Consider the following 23,822-nt stretch of genomic DNA (forward strand, 5'->3'; position numbering starts at 1 on the left):
AATTTTAAGTTTAAGATGTTTAAAAAGTTATTGACTGGACACGTACAACAATTTATTCTTGTTACAACGGCCGTTAACTCAAGAACAAGGCATTCTAAAATTGCGCTTAACGAGAATTAGCAACGTAATCTGTATATAAAAGGCCAATGTTTTTTCAACAAACAAACTTTTATTGCCTTTCGGTTCCGCAATAAATAATGGAACATTTTACACATTCTTAACCAATCTAGCGATAGTTGGTTACCGTCGCATCGTAGTACCAACCTAGCAATAGTAGGTTATCGGTGCAGATCACAAGTGCAGGCCCTAAAAACTGTGCTCTTAATTTAAACGTAACGCCAGTCTAGCAATCTAGCTGGTTTTTTGTTAACCCAAAATGAAAAAAAGTGTTTTGCTGTATTACAATAATAGTATTACTGTAACAAAATGCTAAACCTATAATTATAACGAATGGATTCAGTAAACGAAGTTAAATCAAATTAAACAACCAAGACAAACTAAACAATAAATCATGGACTGAACTCTCCAAAAATTGCCCTGCGAGTAACCTTATAATTCGTAACATGGTAGCATTTTCCAACTAATATTTAACCGCGCGCTACAAACGTTGTTTTATGTTTGTTAAAGGACTTTTGAACAATGAACCTTTTGTACAATAAAAACACTCTTTTACATTTGAACGTAAAACAAACAAATCCAAAATTGCGCAATAGTTAATAAAGCTTTCAGGCAATACTGCCAGTTCTTAAACAGCTAACACCACACGATTTTATTTATTTTTATTTTTTTAATTTATAAAATACAAGACAAGTTTTTTATGGGTATTACACATATATTTTTAATTTTTTGCTTGATTTGTTAATTAACGTTTTAATTTAGCATTTGCATTTTTAGCAATTGGCAACACTAAAAATAAAAACTTACCTATAGGGTAATCCCCTACAGGAGGAAAACTACCTTTGGTATTCATTTTTGTTTTCAGTTCTCTATAAAATAACTAAGCGATAAAGCCTTTTATCTTTAACAAAATTCAGGCAAGGTTTATAGGTGTGGCATATTATTTTAAATCAGTTTATGAAGCCTTGTTTTTTATGAGTTAACTATTTTTACTTAATTGTAACCTTCTAAAACCACTAATAAGCAACGTGTAAATTAATAAAGGGGCAATTTTTGCGTATATTTTTAAATGTGTGTTTCTTAAATGTAATACGCGTGTTTTTTAAAAAGAAAGGAAAAGCTTTTTTCAGTTTATTTACAAGTCTTACAGTGTTTTTTTGCTTAGGGTTAAAATAATATTGTGAAAATATTAAACTTATAATTAGACTCCAATCTTCTACTAAGATTTATTATCTTGTATTGTACTACCCACAAATTTGATTTTTATTTATTGCTATTATGGCTATTTAAAAAAGTTTAAAAAAAGTTTCGGGAAAATTTGAGGTTGGACATTTGCTACATTTGCGAAAATTTGAGGTTGGACATTTGCTAATTGTATTTGGGTGTAATTTCACCAAACTTGGTTTCATGGAACCTAAAGTATTTGTGGTACAAAATTAAAAAAATTCCTTTGTTTATTGTTTTAGTTTTGCTTTAATAAAAAGTTTAAAAGGCTATTTTAAACCAAAAAAAACATATTTAAAACTTTAATATTAAACTGAATTAAAATGGGTATATTAAACTGAATTAAAATGGAGGAAGACACTCAAGACCAGTTAGAGGATGGTTTTAGAATTTTTGTTAGTAATATTTCTATTGACTTTCATTTACAAAAATTAAAGTTTGCTTTAACCCCAGGCTGCTTAAGAATTGGAGAAAGGGAAGAATATAAAAATGAAGAAAACACAAATTTATTGGTTGTTGAAGCATATTTAAAAACTTTTGAAGGTAACCAAACAAAACTAAATTTTTAATTATCTGTTTTGACTAAGGGGTAATTAATTGTGTTTTTTTTCAAGCAAATTTTAAAGATATTTTACTAAAATGACATTTTTTTAATCTTTAAACTGATCATATTTTATTTTTTATATAGCTGCAAATAAATTTATAGAAATGGCAAATATAAAAATCAGGTGTGGTTCAGATGTGACAATTCTTAATATTAGTGAGGAGTTGCCGGATATTGTACTTCAGTATAGAAGAAAAACTCAATTCAAAGGACAAAACAAAAATATAATACAGAATAAAGAACTGGGTAAATTTTATATTTTTTTTATTCTTGATTTTTACTTTTTTGGGGAAAAAATATACCCTTCATATTTATTTTAAAAAGTATTAAGCAGCCTAAAAACAATTTTATTTTATCATATTATAATTTTATGTTACACAAAAAAAATTTGAATGTTGCAATTTGTAGATAGGCCAACTCCTCGACCTAGAAAACAAGTTCATAAAAAAGATATTGTTTGTAGTGGTTTTCCGCAACAATTTTTAAATGAAAGATCACTTTTAAACCATTTTAGAAGGTATTTAAATTTAATATGCATGAATCAAATTTGTATTTACATTTTTTAATGAATTTTAGTTTTGGACAAATATCGCATTTAGATTATGATGTAACTCAAAAATGTGCTTGGATTTCATATCGTGATACTGTAAGTGGGAAAATGATTTAAATAAATTATGAAATAGATGTTTTTAATGGCTTCGTTTAAATTAAAGGCATTTACCATGGCTTAAACTATACATTAATCATAGCTTGTTGATAAAAAAAATTAAAAATTAAATAAAATGTTTACACTTTAATTTTAGAATGCAGCTCAAAAGGCAATATCTTATGGATCAACTGTAGATGATGGTTATGACTATTTTCGCATCAATATTAGATGGGATGATAAAAGAGGTTAATATGCTCATATTTTTAATCAATATTAATGGTAAAAATATTTAAATTTTTGTTATAACTACTTAAAAAAAATTTAAATAGTTTTAACCTTGTTTTTTTGTTCTAAGCTGCAAATGGACCAATCCAAGAGGATAAAAGAGATTATTTTTCACCAACAAAACATATTGATTCAAAGCCAAGGGGTACCAATTTTATTAGAACCTAAGTAGTTTAAGTACTTAATTTCAACTTTATTTTAAAAGTACAATTTGCATTTTTAATTTGTTAGATATAAATGAAGAAATATGCAAATTACAGCGGGGAATATATTGTAGAAATATTCCACATCGGTATTTTACCTACTTTGGCCTGAAAAACCACTTTGGAAGGTAGTTTTTAATTTAATTTGTTTAAAAGTGTTAAAGTTTACAATCATTGTAGCTTAATCATAACTAACCTTAACTTTAGATTTGGGGAAGTGGAAACGGTTGATTGTGTTGACAGAAGAAATCTCTCATTTGCAAAAGTTTATTTTAAAGAACATGTATGAAATTTTCGTTTTTTGTTAAGATGAACAATGATATATTATTTATATGAGACAAACTTACTAATGTTTATTTGTTTTTACTTTAAAAAATCTCAAAAACAAATGCTATTATTTTTTGTGACTAAACATGTGATTTTAAAATTATAGGAATCTGCAAAAGCGGCTTTAGCACATGGCAACCAAATGCCAAATGGGAGCAAAATAGTAATTCAATGGGATAAACGTGAATGTAAATTTTATTTTCAAAAAAGTTTTGTTTTTGAATGTTTAATTTTTAAAATGTGTTTTTTGTGCTTTACAGTTGAAAACTTAAGAAAGGATATTTTGCTTGGCAACAAAAGGACTTCTTATGACAGTTCTGCTAGAAAAGGTCGGTAGTTTATTGTGCTTGGGCATATTTTTTTCTTTATTAAACTTTTTTAAAACTCTTAGCGCTCGATTTTAGTAATTATTTATTAATTTCTGCAAGCGCATTAAATTAAAAATTTTTTGATTTTTCAAACTCCAAAAAAAAATACTTGTCCTCAAGTTATTTTAACATTCAATATCTTAAAAAAAGATATTGCGCCCTCTAGATAAGGTTATTTCCCTTTTAACATGCAGACGCGTAGTTTTTTCGCTAAGTAAGTTAGAGCAGGACCTACTTTTGTCAGTTTTTTTTTTGTTGCCAAAATTCGTCATTTTTAGGTTGTCTTTTATTTTAATCATTTTAGGTATGAATAAAAGCAGTAAATTAACTGACACTGTGTCTGTAGCTTATTTTGGATAAATCCACATAAGCTAACTTTTAATTTTATAAACAAACAGTTTTTGATGTTGATTTGAAATTGAATTGTTATTTATTTGCTGTCAGGCTTTGGCGTATTTTTCCTCCCTATTTAAATAATAAGTTTCAATGCTTTTAACTATAACTTGTTTATCGAATTTGCGGGTTATTTAACAACTCTTTTCACATGGGAACTCTAACCTCGTTTCTCTAGTATTAAATTATTTTTCCAACGATTTATTTCTGCTTTTTATTAAGTGCAAATGTTCGTTTTAAAAACAGTTAGGCAATTTCGTTCTGCTGAACGGACGCCACTTAATAAACATGGATTTAGACATTACTTAAATTCAGAGTTTATTTCCGTAAGAATTAGCCAGAATTTTATATTCTTGTGTGCAGACGGGGACCAGAAGCTTCGGCCGTAAGAAGCTTCGGCCAAAAGGTTCGGCCTGCAAAAAACGCGGGGGGTCGGTGACGAAATTGCCGCGTAAAATGTCAGCTTAAGACCATATTTTACCGATATTCAAAATAAAATTTGACAAAAAGTATAATACATAAAAAAAATTTAATAAGTTGTTACTTTAAATATATATGTTAGTTTTTAGAATATTTATTTTTTTTAAAATTTTTGTTTCAAAAATGTATTTTTAAAACGGATTAAAGACGGGCGCTTATGGCCTGCATAATTTTTTATCTAACTGCGGGAAGTCCACGACGTAAAGCCCGCGTTTGATGTTAACGTAAGACCGTATTTTATCGAAATTCAAAATAAAATTTGACAAAAAGTATAATATACAAAAAAATTTTAATTGGTTGTTACGTTAATAACATACGTTAGTTTTTAGAATATTTATTTTTTTTTTAAATTTATGTTTCAAAAACTAATTTTAAAACGGATTAAAGACAAGTGCTTTAGGCCTTCAAAATTTTACGACGAATCGCTCTCAGCCTGCGAAATTTTTCATTAAACTGCGGGGAGTCTGCAACGTAAAGCACGCGTATACTTTTAACGCAGAACCATATTTTACCAATATTCAAAATGATATTTGGCAAAAAGTACAATAGTTAAAAACGTTTTAACCTGTTGTTAAGATAAATATATATGATAATTTTTGGAATATTTTTTTTTTTTAATTTTTTTTCGAAAACGTAATTTTGAAACGCAAGACGGACGCTTTTGAGGTCAAAATTTCGTGCTAGCGTACATCCAATTGATTTTAAACTTATATTATCAGGTTATTAGTTTAGGTTATTAGTTTTCAACACGTAAAAATTGTTTTTAATAAATCAAATTTTGGTATTTGTAAATAAGGTTTTTTTTTTTAAATTAATTTTAAGTTTTAGGTTTTTTTAAAACAAATTTGTTTTTTTGTAAATAAAGTTTGTTTTTTGTTAAGTAATTAAATTTTTTTTAAATTAAATATTGGTTAATGTTAAACAAATTTAGGATTTTTTGTTTGTTTTTACTTTAAATGAATTAGGAGTTTTCGGTTTGCTATTTGGCACCAATTTTAAAAAGTAAAGCTGGTATAAGCTGAATTTTTAGTTTATTCTAAATTATAAAAGTTTAAAACTATTGGTTATTAATATACTAAAGTTTATAGCTGGGGTTAACTGATAAACTAAAAATTGAATCTGGGGGTAAATAATAAACTATAGTTTGAATCGGGGGTAAATATTGCTTTGTATTTTAAATCTTGGGCTGTATATTAAATAAACTTGGATTTTTTATATAGTGGATTGAGTACAAAAGCGTAAAAAAAATGATGTTTATCCTTTAAATAGTTGTTTTAAAGCAATTTATTTTTTTCCTAAAATTTTATGCTTATGTGTTTGTTATGGTTTTATTTTTTAGAAATGCGTTTTATTTCAGTAGGATTGAAATTATAATTAAACTTTTTCGTAATTTCGTTTTAAATATTGATAATATTAGTTTAAAATCAATAGGATGTACGCTAGCACGAATTTTTTACCTCAAAAGCGTCCGTCTTTAATGCGTTTCAAAATTACGTTTTCGAAAAAAAAATATATATATTTCAAAAATTATCATACATATTTATCTTAACAACAGGTAAAAACTTTTTTAACTATTGTCCTTTTTGCCAAATTTCATTTTGAATATTGGTAAAGTATGGTTCTGCGTTAAAAGTATACGCGTGCTTTAGGTTGCAGACTCCCCGCAGTTTAATGAAAAATTTCGCAGGCCGAGAGCGATTCGTCGTAAAATTTTGAAGGCCTAAAGCACTTGTCTTTAATCCGTTTTAAAATCAGTTTTTAAAACATAAATTTAAAAAAATAAAAAATATTCTAAAAACTAATGTATGTTATTAACGTAACAACCAATTAAAATTTTTTTGTATATTATACTTTTTGTCAAATGTTATTTTGAATTTCGATAAAATACGGTCTTACGTTAACATCAAACGCGGGCTTTACGTCGTGGACTTCCCGCAGTTAGATGAAAAATTATGCAGGCCATAAGCGCCCGTCTTTAATCCGTTTTAAAAATACATTTTTGAAACAAAAATTTAAAAAATAAATATTTTAAAAACTAACATATATATTTAAAGCAACAACTTATTAAATTTTTTTTATGTATTATACTTTTTGTCAAATTTTATTTTAAATATCGGTAAAATATGGTCTTAAGCTGACATTTTACGCGGCAATTTCGTCACCGACCCCCCGCGTTTTTTGCAGGTCGAACCTTCTGGCCGAAGCTTCTTACGGCCGAAGCTTCTTACGGCCGAAGCTTCTGGCAACCGTGCAGACCATGTCAAATATTTGCTTCAAATTCGACAAAAATCATCAAAATGTTAACTTTTTTATTTTAGATAAAAAGTGTAAAACAAAAATAAAACAATTAAATTTTAAAGATAATTTTGTAAAAAATGGTATTTTTTAAAACATGGAACACAAAAACTCTTCAAACATTGATCCCAATTAAAAATTGTACGTTTGCGAATTTTTTGCTCAGCGCAAACAATGCAGTTTTTTTGTGATCGGGATTTTCCGTCTGTCTTTTCAGAGGCCTCCAGAAAATGATGTCCACTCAGCGTGTTTGAGCCACTGGGGGACTGTTGTGTAGAGCTCGTTGAAGCCGAAGCCTCTTCTACCAGTGTCTCATTGACCTCAACCAAGTAGTCAAGGTATCTTTTATTTTTACTATGGACGGCCTTCTGATAAACTTTGTGTAAATTCACTAATGCAAGATTCACCAAATGAAAAAATAGTTTGCGATACCATCTAAGGGTTTTTCTGGAATATGCATAGTATTGCATGGTCTGGTCGCTTTTATCCACCCCGGCCATATAGTTGTTATAGTCCTGAACCAGAGTGGGTTTCAATTTCAATACCGGCCCCCCATGCCGCCGCACTGAAACTTCACTCATTGAGCTGCTCCTTTTAGTTGCAAGCATGATGACCTCTTTCTTATCGCACCATTTGAGGGCAATAAGCTGTCCTTTCTTGCATGCAATTGTGGACCCTTTTTTAATCTTTTGTCTCAGGAAATGTTTTGGCATTTGCTTGCAATTGGCCATGCAGGTCCCAACAGCATTTGTTTGGTGCAGGAGAAGCTCGTTGAACAGTTTGGGGCTAGTATAATACCGGTCGGTATAAAGGACATGGCCCAAACCCAAATATTTATTTACAAGATTCATTACTGTATGGTAGGTCTTGTCTTGGGTTTGGGCCTGTTCAAAGCCAGTCGCCACTTGGAATGCAAGACAGTACCCGGAATTCGATTCACAAAGTACGTATCTTTATCCCCCACTTCTTGGGTTTCATTGGGCTATAAACCCTGAACCTGACTCGGCCTTTGAATGGGCATGGCCTTATCACAGCTCAGTACCCTGTCGGGAATAAATTTTTTGTGAAATGCTTCAGAGAAGACTTTCACGATTGGCCGAAGTTTGAACAAGGCATCATAGCCATCTTGGCCCAATAGTATGAAATGTTCATTATTGTTGAAGTGTAACATGGATAGAATTCCCAGGAATCTATCTCTTGCCATATGTTTTGAGCAAAAGGAGTTGTTATAAATTTCCCGCTTGCTCCAATAATGTTGTAAATGGGGCTTTTTTACCACACCCATATATTGAACCAATGCAATAAAAATTTTGATATCGTCTGTTGTGACCGACTTCCATGATGTCACATAGTTTTTTTTTTAATTTCTCTTCGGGCGTTAATTTTGTTATTCTTTGCTGGGCATACAAGTTGGTTTCATCCTGAAAAATTTGAAAAAACTCTTCAGTGAGAAACTCCTTTGCAATATTGATTGGAGTTGGATCGTCGCAATCAATATTTATTCCCGGCGTTGGAGTAAATGTAAACTCGGCATCTGGAGTCGATGGATCTTCACTCCAATCAGCCGGGGCAGGAAAGGGATTCTTCGCCGCTGGACTCGGTGTTGGCCTTCTTAGTCATCCCCCTCTTCTAGCCCATCGTCGGGTTCTGGGTCTTCCCCGTGGGGAAGGTGTGATAGGCGAGGAAATTTCTTCCTCACTATCCCTTGATGATGACAAGTTGTTGTCACTGGAACCGGAGTAAACCAGGTCTGACATGCTATCGTCTGTCCCAGCATCACTCGCTGCCAACATATCGGACATGTCTTGTGCAGAAAAAGTAGCCATTTTCAAGAAAATATAAAGATTTTGAATAGAATATAATATTACATTTTTATTTTTAGGTTTGGAAGATAGTTTTACAAATCAAAAACCAAACACTTTTAAGAATCCAACCACCTGGTGTGACTTGCTCAAGGAAAATGAAACACTATTTACTGACTTTGCTGAAAAGTAAGCTGTATTTTGTATAAAGTTGGTTAACTATTAATTTGCATACATTTGCAATAGTTACATATGCTATTATTCTTTATTTTTATATTTATAATTATTAAACTAAATTAATTAAAAATTAAAATATGTAATAAACCAATGATTAGTGTACTTGTAAAAAAAAAGGAATTATGACACATTGTTTTAAAACCCTTTATACTCTATAAATTATATAAGTTTTTTTGTTATAGCTGTGTACTCGTGCCAAAAACATCTCAAACACTTTCTGTAAATGATTTACAAAATTATTTTCAATCAAATGAAAATTTAAATGGTGGTACAGTCGTTGATATTAAACTTATTTTGGATGGATACTTAATTGTTTACAAGAATAAAAATGGTGAAATATTTAAAAAAATTTTTAATTTTTAAAACATTGACCTTTTCAGAAAAATATTGACATTTTTTGTTATTGAACATATTTTTTTTCTATATATAACATTGACTGTATACTGGTGTTTGTCAGTCAGGATTTTTAAAATTGCCAACTGAATTAATTAAAAAAAAAATTATGATGCATTAACTTTTTTTTAGATGCTGATCAAATCGTTTTAAAAGAAGATCATGAAATTAATGCAACTTCGTTTCGAGTTTTAAAGAAAACTATTCCGTCAGTTTTTAAAGATCGATTTGTAGCGGAAGTAAGTTGTGACTTATATAAGTCATTCCATATGTGAATTATTTTTAATATAGCATTTTGATCATGCATTTAAATAGAAAAACGAAGTGTTTGTAGTTTAAAAACTGCATATTATGCAATTTTAGGTAATTTTTTTAATTTATAGATTTGCGGCTAACGCATTTCAAGGCAATTTACTAAAAAGTAATTAAATTTAGAATTTTTTAATTAATACATGATAAAAGAAATTTATTCTTGCAATGTTTATACATATATTGTGACAATAATTTTGTTCAAGGGTGTAGAAGCTGAACAACATACATTGCTGATGTTTTTTAAGTGCTGTGATCAAAAGCGCCAAAGTGCTCCTAGTGACATAAAGGAACTTGGAACCTCTAATTCATATTTAATTCAATATGACCAGGATCATTACGGTAAAGCTTTCATGAAGATAAATAAATATATAGTAACATTCTTCAGCAATGTGTTTTTTTCTGTGCTAAATAAAAATATAGTTATTCGTTTTGCTGTCTAACCATGTATCAAACACACATGGTTCCAAATGTTCTGTTTGAATAAGTGCTTTAATATTTTAATTATTTTAAACATAAGGTATGTTTTTAGAATTAATCATTTTTTTCTATTTGCAGACTTAAAAAATATTATGCGCATCGCTCAACGAGATCAGTTAGAAGGAAAGTCAATTAAGGTTATAATTAGATTTTACATTTTTGTTTTTAATAATATTGTTTTAATTTTAAATATTTCTTAATTTTGTTTGACCTGTTTAAACTTGTTAACAATTTTGTTGTTTTTAAAATTAGGTTTTTCGAATATGCCATACTGATTGCATTAAAGTTGAAAACATTCCAAATGGAGTTACCTCGGATGAAATTAAACTCACTTTTAAAAGCAAGAAAACTAATGGTGGAGAGGTCACATTAGTTGTTTATCAGGCCTCCGATAATAATGCAATGGTTGTTTTTGCTGATTATAAAGGTAAGGTTTATTTATAATATAAATATTATTTTAATTCTTGAAGTTGGCTCTGTTTAAAATACAATATTAGATTTAGTTTTTTTAATATATTTACCATAGAAGTTTTTTCAACAACCTAACTTGAATGTTTTTATACTTTTGATGCCATTTATAGGGATTTGAGTATATCATTATTTGAAATATAGTTTATAACGTAAAAAAGGTGATTGGTAAAATATTTTTTCTTATACTACATCTTTATTTTGTTTTTGTAGTTGCTGAGCGAGTTGTTAAAAGTTGCAAAACTTTAAGATTTAGAAAGAAGAGGGTTACTGTTTCCTTACATTATCCTGATTTTTCTGATGACTTTTCCATTCAAACAGATAATGATAAGAAACCAAAACGTAACAATTTGTTTTATTTAAGTTAAATATGTATACATTCATTATGTTATTTTTATTTTAATGTTGGCTGTAGAATTTAGGATATTTAAACAAATTTATATAAAACATGCTTTTAAATAATTTTTTTTAAGGCTCTATTATTCCATTTCAACACACACCAACATGTCAGCAAGATATAATTCACTTTATTATTGGGATCTCAGAAATAAGGGTTGAATTAAAATTAAAACTTAAGGATTTGGCAGACTTTGATGCTGTAGATAAGGACAGCAAAAGAAAAAGCCCTCATTATGTGTTAAAACTGACTCCAATTTCATCTAACGTAAGTTAAATTTTAGTAATGTCATGTTTATCCTTTGTAGAACTGATCGACAAAAATCTATACGCCCTAAAATAGATTATTAGTATTTTTCTATGTTTTAAATACAAAATTGTATTTGAATCTATTAAATTTAGTGTTGTGTTTAGTAAATAATTTTAATTTAAAACTTTTCTAAATAAAAAATTTTGAGGTTTCTGGCGTAACATGGTCATCTTTATTGTAAAAAAACTCTTGTTAGCAAACTTTAGTATTCTCTTTGTTTGAGTACAAATGGACTGGCTACCTAATTTACTAATTTAAAAAAAAATGTATTTATTGCTTTGTTAGATAAAATTGCTAAAGCTTACACATCCTTATGTGTGTTATTATAACATTATCTAGAATTTCACTTGAGTGCCAAAAAATATTGGGTTTCTGATTGTCGGCCCATAGCATTTTACAATTTATTAAACCAGTTAATATATCCTAATAAAAAACTATTTAAATTTTATAACTCTAGTTTTTTTTACGTTTTGGTTTAAATTTTATTTAACAAATTATTTCATAGCCTAACAAAGTGTGTAATTGCTCACCACCCTAAGATTTCGTTGGTTTTCAGTTTAGGCATTTCTTACATTACACTTATATTTACCTAAAATTGTTACAAAATTTCAAAGTGTAAATAATAACAAATTTTTATAAATTCAATTTTTTCTACAGAAATTGTTAGGACAAAAGTATACGCAGGACAGATTTGAGACCAAGTGTAAAGAAATATTACACAATTACTTTTCCCAGTTTACTGTTGATATGGTAGAACTTAACAAGGAAAGATTAGATGAAATGCGAGCATCAAACTTGTGGAAAAAAGATGATGAGTTTATAAAAGTTGCAGTTAAGCAGAATGTTATTCATGATGCCTTTGTTAGGTAGGTGAATTGGTTGTGGCTAACTCTTTAATATTTTTGCATGAAAAATTAATATAAAAATATTTTTATTTAGTAATTTTATTTAGTCATAATTAGGTCATGATTTTATAGAAGATTTTATTAAAAATTTCATACTAGATGGAATTTTACAAAACAAGCAAGTGTAACAATCACAGGAAGAAAATTAGAAGTTCATGCAATTAAAATCTTTTTCAAGCTTTATTGTGATATACAAGATGATAAGAGAAACTTTTCTGAAGATACATTCCGGTTTGTTTTTCTTTTAAGATAAAATATTTACAATTAGTTGTAAACTATATTTTTTTATAGGTGAAACAATTTATAGGTGAAACAAATACCCTTGCCTAAGCAACATTTTTACAAAATTTGAAGTTATTTTTTGTTTTATTTTAGAAAACTGGTCGAGTGTGGTATATTTGAGGAACTGGCTGCAAAATACAAAAAAGTAATTGAGTTAAAAGTTGAAATTAATACTCGCCAGGCTGTTGTCAAGGGAGCTAAAAGCAAGGTCAGAGATTTTGAAGCAGAAATGACCAAATACTTACAGGTAATGTTTTGTTTTTGCTTTTAAATTAAATCAAGTTCTAAACAAAGTCCAATAACCCAAAACTTAACAAATGCACAAAACCTCTTTTGGTCTATTTGATTATTCCGGTGTTATTTGGTAAGCAAATTATTTTGTTTATATTTTAAAGGAAATAACCCATTTTCAATTAAACTTTATGGAAACAGAGCAAATTGAGTATTTGCAAGAAGCTTTACAAGGAAAAATGACAGCAAACTCAACTGCAACAGTTTTACAAACTAGCTTAAAAAAGGAAAACATAAGAGGTTAGAGTTATTCTAAATTTCAGTATATCCTTTTTTAAGGGCTGTTTCCAAACATTAGCTTCCTATTTTCTGATCTTTTTTAAGCATCAGATTAATGTATTATAAAATTAGTTGGTTTAAAATTTTTAGAAATCTTATTTGTCAATAAGTTAAACTAAACAATTAATTACCTCTAAAAAAAGGTCTTTTTTGATTTATATATTTATACAAATTATTAAAAATATGCTTAAATTGGGATTTCTTTGTAAAATTAATTTAATCTCAATCCTTTCGTAACATTGTTTTTAAGCATCATTGCAATTGCTGTCGGGAGAACCATGCTTTTTTGCATTTGCATATCCAATAGCTTGCAAAGCAGAAACAATTTTAAATGAGTTGGTAATAAAAGAGGTTCTGGCTCTTGGGCCAAATTTTAATCAAATGATACAAATGCCAGAATGGGAAAAACTACACCAGCAAATTTGTACTTCGGGATTTAGTCACATTATGCTAGATGTGAAAAAATTATTAAGAAAAAAAAAATTTTATTATTTTTTTTATCTAAGCCTTATAAACGTTAAGACCATATTTTAACAAGCAATTTAATAGCAATTAGCGAAATGCCATAGTAACAATATAATAGGTAATAAAAAATAATATTTATTTATTTGCTTAGAAAGGCAAATCTTCTGTTATTATTGTTGGACAAGTACCTTACATTAATAAAGATTTGGAAACAATTCGCAGTCATTTTGAAAAGCACAACATTTTAAAAAGAGATGTAACCATGTCATATACAGCAGCTCTTTACTTTAAAGAATTTTGTATTGAAAGAGATTGTTGCTTAAATGAAATTGATTGGGAAATCTCCTCTTTAACCAAAGGAATAAAACTTATAGGCATGCCAATTAAGGTTGATGAAGGTAATTCAAATATATTTATTTGAATTCACAAAAAAAATTTTAGACAAATTTTTGACAAAAAAAATGTAACATTTACTGATTTTATCTAAAAATAACAGCATATTGTAAACACTAGTAAACGCAAAATACTTTTTTTAATAAACCATTCTTTTCTTAATTTAAATTATTTTTTATTTCTGTTTTTCTATGTAGCTGAAAAATGGTTAAAGAAACAAGTAGATTCTTTAGCAGTTTCTACACACACAATCAAGGATCCAGGAATGCCAAAATATTTTTTTGGGGAAAAGGGGGAAAATTTCCTTACTACACAGAGGAAAATTAATTCCTGTGTAATACTTGTTGGTAGTGATGAGTACAAGGATTGGCAATCTAAAAAATTTAAGTCTGGACCTGTAAGTATTTTAAATGAAAAATAAAACAAATTTTGTTGCTCAAATTAAGTGGAAAGACAAAACTTTTATGAGTAAAATATTTAAAATGTTAAAAAACAATAACATACTTGAAGCAATAATTTGATTCGTGTATCAATTATTTTTGTAATAAAGCACTTGTTAACTTAAAATTATATTACACGCTTTGTGCAGGGTACGAATTAACAGTTAAAAAACGATTCGCTAAAAATGAGGTCGCATTTTTAGAGCAATTATTAGGTTCAAGTCATAATCTTCGTTTTTTTGTAACACTTGACGCGTTGCGTGGCATTTTTAAAATGTAACGTTTTGTTAAACAATCGTTAAGAATATTTCGCATGAAAAACGAGACATTTTTGATTACTTTAAAGCTGTGGTATGTATTTAAAAAATTGCGCAACAACTAAACGAACTCGGGAGCGAAATTTACGCATTGCAAAACATGGAAAATTATTGTTATTAAATGCCCTATAGTAACCTATATTTACGCAGGATTATGTTGATGTAATTAAATTAGTGTGAAACCGGTTTAAAATAGATTGTAACAATACACAAATATACACGAAAGTTTTATTATCGCCTGAACCTTTTTTAGTTGATTCGCTATTTCTAATATACTTGTAAAAAACGATTCGCTGATTTTAATAAACGATTCGCTTTTAGCGAATAGCGACCCGTTATTTCGTTCCCTGTTGTGTAATACAAACTATTCTTAACAAATATTGTATTTTAAGAAATTTCAAGACCAAGTATTATCCAAGGCATCCAGTTTAAACAACCTAGTAACATTAAATGTTAAAGTATCTAATTTGACTCTTCAAGTTGTGAAAGGAGACATTACTCAACACAATTGTGATGCAATTGTAAATGCATCAAATGAAGATCTTGAACTACGCTTTGCTGGTGTTTCTGGGAGTATTTTAAAAAGTGGTTGGTTTATTTTTATTGTTTACACTTGTTGTAAGAATTCTGTTGGTAAATATTGTTTAACTTATTAATATATCAAGGAGGTAACAGCATTCAAGATATAATGAATAAGTGGAAGAAGAAAAATGGAAAACTTGCAGAAGGAAATGCCATAAGCACTCCAGGTGGAAATCTTCCATGTAAAATAATTATTCATGCAGTTGGACCAAGGTAAAAACCTTTTTAGTTACCAAATTATTTATCTATAAAAACAAACGATAATAACAAATTGTATTAATTATGGTATTTTTTAACACATCTTTTTTTAACTTTTAGCATGGTACCAATAAGAGATTTAATAAACAATTTTGTTGGTACTGCAACTTAAATTTTTTTTCTTTTTTGAATGTAAAAAAACATTTATTTTCTTAAAACAAGTTAAATATTTTGTTTCTAAATTTTTTTAAAGGCTTTGTCATTTAAAAACTTTTTAAGGTTTGTCTATTGGTAAAATTTAATAATACTTGCATTATATATACAACTGAACCCCTAATAATTAAACTAGGTGGGGTAGTAGAAATGAACACATTTGCTCTCACCTTTTAAAGGGATGTGTGATAGCATCTTTACATGAGGCAGAAATAAACAAATGTCAATCAATTGCTTTCCCTGCTATAAGTTGTGGTGTATTTGGAGGCCAACCATTACATTGTATAAAAATTATCGTGTCAACTGTGTGTGAGTATTTAATTGGACAAAACTCATGCATTACTCAGGTAAATTATATTACATTTTGAATTACAACCTATGTATCCTAAAATCTTTTAAAATCAAAAATAAACTAATGTTAAGCAATAATTTTTGTTTAAAAAAGATAAAACTAAAATATCTTGATAAACTTTAATAATATTGTTCAGGTTAACTTTGTGGAGTTTTCTACAAATGGTCATTTAAAGATATTTGAAGATTATGTTAAAAAACAACAACCAAGTTCTTCTACTTCTGCCTCTTCATCAAACCAATCAAATTTTAATAAGAAGCCAGGACTTGTTGATAAAGTTATTAATTATGTAAGCAAATGTCTACGTTATAAAACAAAAAGTTTAAAATAAACTTTTTTTTTTTAATTTTTTTCACTGTGTATAAACATTTTTTTTTAATTTTTTTCATTGTGTATAAAAAATTAAATATTTAGTACTAAAGTTAAAAATATTTTATTTGGTAAGTTTTCTGAAAAACCTGAATCATCCTCTTCTTCTGTGGACAATTGTGTTAAAATTATAATCGGAGATATTACAACAGAAACAGTAACATTTTGAATATTAAATTTTGTGGTGTAACTTTTTTGAAAAAATTGATTTAAAGTTAAAAGGAATAAAGGTAAAATTAACTGTTTGGTGTAATCGATTTAAAAATTTATAAAAATAGATTATTTTTGTGTTTTAGAGTGATGTTATTGTAACATCAACTTCTCCACAAAGTTTTCACCATGCACAAGGTTCTGCCATTTCAAAAGCTTTGGTAAAAAAGGCTGGCTCAAAACTGGTGGTAAGTAAAGTTTAAGTAAATTCGCAAAGTTCAATTACTAAAATAATTATTTTTGCATAGGCTAAGTGTCAGCAAATAGCTCAAAGATCAAACTTACAAGCTGGTCAGGTTTATGAAACAAGCGGTTATGGGTTGCATTGCCAAAAAGTATATCATGTGTTGATAAATAATTACAATGGGCCGGGTTCTATGCATGTTCTGTCCACTGCTATTCAAACTTGCATCCAAATGGCTGAAGATGCAAAATATTCGTCAATCTCTTTCCCCTGTCTTGGTGCTGGTGGATTTAATTATCCAATTAATGAGGTTATAAAAACCACAAAACAAATTGTGGAGAATTACGAAACCATGCATTTAAAGACTTTAAATATTGTTGTGTTTCCTGCCAATGCACCCTCTGTTCAGGTAATATTTATAAACAAACTACAAAACTTATGTAGTTTTAATCAAATTAATTATTTATTTATTTATTGGATCAAAATGAATGTGATTTTTTTAGTTTCAAAACTTTAATTCTAAATCAGCTCCAGCAGTGAATGTGACAGACAGCTCTGCCAAAATTGGACAAGTTAATATTAATATTCAACAGGGAGATATTACATCTGTTAATGCTGATGTTGTTTTGAATGCGACTTCTGACAAGTTTGATATTGCACGTATGTAGTTAAAAAGCTTTTCTCAATATTTTTTAAAGATGTAGATTTTGATATTAACAATCTAGGTATTAAGATGTCTTAAGTTTTGTTACCTTATAAGCTTACTGGTTTTGTGGCAGTTACTTAAATTTATTGAGTTATTGTTTTAAAAAGCAATTTGCCTAATTAAAGGAAACAAGATTTTTAATTTCAGCTAAACATAAATAATCTCTTAGCATTTGTTGAATTTTTTAGTGGATGCAAAAAAAATAAACTTGGTATAAGTATATAAAAAAATTAAATTAATTTTTTTTATAAGAGGGTGGGGGTGTATCCAGCGCAATAGCGAAAAAAGCTGGAAATGCTGTGGTTAGCGAATGTCTTAACAACCCACAATCCCAGACCATGTACTATCGTGTAACAAGTGGTGGTAATATGAGTTGTAAAAATATAATTCACATGGTCTCTTCTAATGACGTGATTGCCATAAATGGTGTTTTAGACAAGGTCTTTGCTGTTGCTGATTCTTTAAATGCCCAGACTTTAGCTATGCCAGCAGTGGGAACTGGTAAATTGTTATAGTTTTTAAAAAACGGTTTTGTTTGTACGAAATCTCACCTTTAACATCTATTTGTGTAACTACTGTTAGAGCTGCATTTAAAAACTTTATTTATAATCCAAAAAGTATAATAAAGATCTCTATATAACCTAATTAATATGATAGCACTATATTTTAAAGAAATTCAATAATAAATTTGTTAATTGACTTTTTTTATTTTAAGGGCAACTTGGATTAGACACTTTATTAGTTGCAAAAACTATTGGAAAATCCATTACAAAGTTTGCTAAAAATAAACCATCGAATCTAAGAAACATAAATGTTGTTATTTTTCAACCTCAAATGATTCAAACCTTTAAAAATGGAATTATTGGGACAATAAACAAGCAAAACATAAGTATAAAATTGTATCAAAATTATATATTTAAACTAGACTTCACTTTAAAAAATAGTTCTTTATGCTATGAAACTTATTTTTTGTCAAATTTATGGTAAAAATATAATAACATACACTTTTTACTAAATTTTCACGTATTTTTTGTAAAAAATAAACATTTTAAAATTACTATAATAATAAACTTAGGCAAAAAGACAGCGCAGTACTTTCCTGAGGTTAACAAAAAAGCTTTTAATCAAGACAAGAAAGCTCGGTTTTTAAAAGTTGGGGAAACCGTAAACGTTGAAGAAACCCAAGTTTATTTGTGCTGTAAAGATAAAGCTTCAATAACAGAGGCAAGAATGGTTTTGTATAAAATAAAATTTAATTAAAATGATTTTTAAATTGGTTTTTGTTTAAATATTAAATATACCTAAACATTTTGAGTCTATAAATTAAGTTATAACTGCTCATAATATTTGTAGACATGGTCAAATATTTCCCAACACATTAAAGATATAAGTACGGAGAAAAAAATTGCAGATAAGTTGCTTGATAAACTGGATTTTGAGGGAGAGATGGAAATTTCAGTTTTGCAAAAAGAATTTGATGTTACAATACAGAGATCGAGAAACTCGTATTTTATATTTTATTTCTATATTTAATACCTTAGTGTAACTTGCTATCTACCTAAGCTGTACTATTTGTAGTAAAGTTTATTTCGAAGCCACACGATGGTACAAAATTGGCTATAATAAAATATACATTTTTTATTGATTTTTATTATAATTTTATTAGTGGAATACCGGAACTGATAATTTCTGGGTTAATGCAAAATGTTATGGATGTTTTAACCAAGATTCATTTGATAATGCATGAACTTAAAGAAGCAACTTCCTTAGCAAATTACGTGACATGGGAGTACACCGATTCTCATGGAAAATTTAATCCGTATCATATTAAAACAAATCTGTTGTTAGAAAACCAGTACAAGGTAAATTATAATTTTGTGTGTATTATTATTTGTTATCCCGGCCAAGTCTCAAATCGAATTTAACAGTTTGGGACAATATAAATTATGATTGCTTGGTAATTTTCCAGTTGGTTTTACGTTTGCTAATGTTCATATAATTTAAAGGGTAGCTACAGCATAACAATAATTGTTGATAAACCCAGAACTCCATGTTGTAAAGTCAATATTTTTACCACCTCAAGTTGTCGCTGGTAAAAATGATTTTTTTTGTAATAAAATACAATAGTGATAAACAAAGTGATGCAAGGTTTCAAGAAACCATAACATTATTGGGGTAACTTTACTGCTAAAAGCGGGACAAAAGAAATAAAGAGAAAAAGGCATGCTTTTTTTGTTCGTCAACCTTATCACCAAATCTGTCAGGAACAACAAACTTTAGTTTATAGAAAGAACATGTCTAATGTTTAGTATGTTGTTAGATAAATTCTAGCGGTGGGGTTGTTCTTTTCATATTTGTACATAATCAAATGAAGAAATATAGTTTTGATTATAGTGCAATGACTGAAACTTGTTTATTATCTGGATCAACAAACGAAATTCGTAGAACAATCAAGGAAGGAAATAAAGATGGTATAAGATATTGTTATTTTTTTTTCGATTAAGTTTCTTCTATTAACCTTGATTTAGTCTAGTAACTAGAAAATAAAATGATTATGTTAAATTAGGTTAGTCAATACCAAACAACTGTTTAATTGAAAAAAAAACATACGCAAAAATCGTTTTATAATTTAATAACCTTACTCTTACTAACAGCCCGAATTTATTAATAGCCTTTTCATTTTATAGCTCGTTAAATGTTTATTAAACTTTGTGTTAATTAAAAGTTGTTATCAAAAACATAATGATTTTTTTGTTACAAAGATCTGCCTTCGACCTGGGAAAACATCGCTGGTCAACCTTTCAAGCAAGTCGTAGTACAACCATCATTCACTGAATACAATAATGTTACACAACAGTTTATTGCAGCTGGCCTCCCTTTTTCTACAATATTTAGTGTAAGTATTTTTTTGTATATAAAAAAACTATTTTTGTATAGTTTTCGGTATTTTAGTATACCTGTCATAGCATTTAGTTAATAGGAGACAATTTTTTGGTTTTAGCCGCAACCTAATACAATATATGTCCATAAGCCTGTCGTTAACGAAAAATGAATTAAATTGATACAATTTAAAATAGTGCTATGATAAACCGTTTTAGTTAAATTATCTTATTATAACTGATAAAGCTTGAGCGATTGCAAAACCCGACCCTGTATAAACAATATCGTGCTCAAAAAAAGAAAATCGAATCACGTGGTGGGCAACGACAAGTTTCTCGGGAATTGTTTCACGGAACTTGTCATAGTGTGTGTGCTAATGTTAGTCGTGATGGGTTTGACAGAGGTTACGCTGGAAAACATGGTATGCTTGTTGCTTAAAACTTAAAAAAGGTTGAATTTAATTTGTTCAAACACAAGATTGTTTTAGAAATTTTAACACTTTTAGTTTAATTCTTTGTTTAATATTTCTGCACTTGGTTTTAATTTATGATATCCGATTATTATTATTTAGCAACTGCTTATGGAAGAGGCGTGTATTTTGCAACAACTGCCAAATATTCGCATGGTTATACGCAACCCAATGCACAAGGTCATCGTTTTATGTTTTTAGCTGACGTAGTTACTGGGGAATATTGTCGGGGCAATTCATCATTTTCCGTAGCACCAACTAACCAAGCAACTGGTCATGCATTTGATAGTGTTGTTAATAATGTCAACGGTCCATCTATGTATGTGGTGTTTAAAGATGCCAGTGTCTACCCCAAGTACCTAATAAAATACTGCTAAGCTTTCTATAAAACAAAAACCCTTTCTTGTTTTTTTTTTGATTGTGTGAACAATATTTAATCTTTATGTAGGTTGTTTGTATATAAATATTTGATTTTCCTAATTTTATAAATTTTTTTTCAATCGTTGAACTAATGTTGTTTTTATTTTGTACGAATAGTGATTTTAGATTTACGGCTCTTTAGTTGATATTATTATAGCTTATAGCACATAACTTTAAGGTATGGTAGCCTAATTGTAAAATTTATATTTCAATAGTCATGTTCTTTTTTTCAAATTCTTTCTTTTGTTTGTTGACATAAAAATATATTTTTTTTAGTGTACAGTCACTAATTTCTGGAATAATAATTAACGTTAAAATGCTTAACATTGTTTTAAAGATTTTAATTTAGGAATAAACTTTGGCTTGTAAGTTCTTGAAAATATATAGCCTATGTTAAATTAATGTTGCTGTTAAATCATTACCAGTAGTTTTGTAATCAACCTAATGCAGTTGTTTTTTTATTGTATGACATAAATTGCCCTAAACCTAATCATGATCGGTAAAGTTTCTTTGTCAATGCCCGTTAATAACATTTGTTTTATTTTTTTTCATTTTTGGCTAAGCACAAGTGCAGTTATGGTATGTGTATTTATCATGTTTTATTTTGATTTTAATTTTGTCATTTTATTTAGATTAGGGTTTTGAAATGGTGAGCCAATTGTTTTGTAGTTGTTAATTGTAATGTTTTAAATATTGCAATTTTAGAAAAAAACTTTCATACATGTAAACAAAGAATTTGGTATGTTTATAACACTCATGATGTAAAGTATATTTTGATTAATAAATATAAAATAATAGTTGCTTTGCATCAACTTTTGTTACATGAATAATTAAGTACTTTAAAAAACCATTGAAAGAGGATTATTTATTTAATTAATTACTTATTTACGCTTTTGTTATTTAAACTTTATGTTTGATATATGTGTATTGTATGCTTCATTGTATATAAGCAAGCCTAATAGAAATAAAAATAATAGTTTAAAGGAATGTTTTTTACCGTTTTAAGTGGTAATAGCAGAAATAGTTTTTATTTTTGCGATAACCGTCGTAACTTGCAAGAAAAGTTTCGTTATTACATTGTAATCTTTTAACTTTACCTTTTGCAGAAGATTAACTAGTCTTTGGTTGCCTTACGCAATGGTCTGATATTTAAACACGCTCGCATACAGGTTTGATTGCACCCCGACACAAAAAGTTACTTGTATAACGAAAAATAAATTACATATTATAATACGTTTCCAACCGTTTAAACATTTAGATATAGTACAGAAATACAACATGGGGGTAAAAAAATAGTGAATTACATAAAATATTTGACAGCGATTTGTTACACAAGAGCCGGTTGTTCAATATATTCTTCCTAAATAATAAAACACTTTAAAATTTATAAATTTTGTAACAAATATAAACTGTTAATACAAAACTTTATATTTTTTAGCAAGTTTTTTTTAGGCAATATGTTACAGGCACATTTCCTCACTTTTTTAATCTTATCAGTTTTGGCACCTTGGCTTGTTTGTACGTGTGTGTAATTCTTTAGTGTTTAGTTTAAGCGTGTTTTATTATATTAACTGTGAATATTCCATGTTGATAACTGTACTCTGTAAGTTAAAACCTATTATCATTTAGCCTAATAACCAATAATATTATGCTACACTAAATACTATTCAACGATAAACTTTAAAAACTTGACCAAAAATACGTCTATTTATCTTTAAAATTCATCCAGAAAAACTGAGCATTCGATTATAACTTAAATTTGCTTTCAAAGGCTACTAGGTCTTGCGACCTCTGCACGTTTTTAGTGACTATAGTATGTTCGTGCACGCGAACCCAGCACTTTTTAAACTGTCATCCAAAATTTATAAGGTTAGATCTTCTAAACAAATTATTAAAATGTTAATTAAACAACACACACTTATAATTTAAGTTTTTTTACTTTTTAATAATCTTGTGTAAAACTATTAAAGTCTTAAACAACTAACACGAGTAAACGAAGCGCATTATGTGGCATCATCCGAGCGTGTTAACGGAACTTCTTGAGGAGATGCACTAATTATGACGTCACATTACTCGCGCCAGGCTTAATAGAAAAAAAACACGTATGTTGTCTGGCTCTAGACAAAACAACGAGAAAATTCTCTCCTACCAAAGGTAATCCCGAAATCCATAGAAAAGAATTTAAGATGACCGTAGTGTAATTATGCTTTGTGTCGGATTTTTTTGTGTTCTTTCTACTTGTAAAAGTTTAACTATTTAACATAAAATGCAATAACTAATATACATCCGTTATGAATTACTTCATTCTACAGTAGTACAGTTTAATTTAACAGTTATAAGTTTTTAACAGTTATAAGTCTTAATTAGGCAGTACGCTTGTTGCTAATTATTGGTCGTAAAACAAGACCCATATAATTCTTTTAAGTTTGCGACTTCACTGAACACGGACGGTTGTTTTACCTCTGACTACAACATATAAGGTTTTAAATATATATACCTTTACCCCAACCGTATCTAAGTTTGTTGT

General features: G+C 28.5%; 1 protein-coding gene across 1 annotated transcript; it reads left to right on the top strand.

Moving 5' to 3' along the window:
* Nucleotides 1-1,588: 1,588 nt before the first annotated feature.
* LOC145759173 (protein mono-ADP-ribosyltransferase PARP14-like) lies at nucleotides 1,589-22,278 on the top strand. The gene is made up of 42 exons (XM_082572936.1): nucleotides 1,589-1,884; nucleotides 2,030-2,191; nucleotides 2,354-2,462; nucleotides 2,522-2,591; nucleotides 2,749-2,839; nucleotides 2,950-3,024; nucleotides 3,111-3,210; nucleotides 3,290-3,365; nucleotides 3,516-3,597; nucleotides 3,670-3,738; nucleotides 8,828-8,936; nucleotides 9,167-9,315; nucleotides 9,510-9,616; nucleotides 9,893-10,028; nucleotides 10,245-10,303; nucleotides 10,419-10,593; nucleotides 10,848-10,976; nucleotides 11,108-11,298; nucleotides 11,998-12,206; nucleotides 12,345-12,476; nucleotides 12,621-12,774; nucleotides 12,923-13,058; nucleotides 13,348-13,553; nucleotides 13,714-13,960; nucleotides 14,153-14,352; nucleotides 15,105-15,300; nucleotides 15,378-15,507; nucleotides 15,842-16,052; nucleotides 16,194-16,346; nucleotides 16,503-16,583; nucleotides 16,723-16,824; nucleotides 16,885-17,229; nucleotides 17,324-17,480; nucleotides 17,779-18,027; nucleotides 18,242-18,415; nucleotides 18,602-18,750; nucleotides 18,880-19,031; nucleotides 19,193-19,388; nucleotides 19,847-19,997; nucleotides 20,289-20,422; nucleotides 20,653-20,827; nucleotides 20,978-22,278. Exons 1-42 carry the CDS (start codon nucleotides 1,689-1,691, stop codon nucleotides 21,250-21,252), a joined length of 6,399 nt encoding a protein of 2,132 aa, XP_082429062.1. The 5' UTR covers nucleotides 1,589-1,688; the 3' UTR covers nucleotides 21,253-22,278.
* Nucleotides 22,279-23,822: the final 1,544 nt, after the last annotated feature.

The sequence above is a fragment of the Corella eumyota genome, chromosome 7, assembly GCF_963082875.1.
Source record: "Corella eumyota chromosome 7, kaCorEumy4.1, whole genome shotgun sequence".
Lineage (NCBI taxonomy): Eukaryota > Metazoa > Chordata > Ascidiacea > Phlebobranchia > Corellidae > Corella > Corella eumyota.

What these genes read in the sequence shown, in the direction of transcription:
- LOC145759173 (XM_082572936.1), top strand. Translation starts at nt 1,689, where the DNA reads ATGGAGGAAGACACTCAAGACCAGTTAGAGGATGGTTTTAGAATTTTT. An exon ending in TAGAAGGAAAGTCAATTAAG is followed by an intron (nt 10,304 to 10,418) that starts GTTATAATTAGA and finishes TTTTAAAATTAG; the next exon opens with GTTTTTCGAATATGCCATAC. An exon ending in AAATGACCAAATACTTACAG is followed by an intron (nt 12,775 to 12,922) that starts GTAATGTTTTGT and finishes TATATTTTAAAG; the next exon opens with GAAATAACCCATTTTCAATT.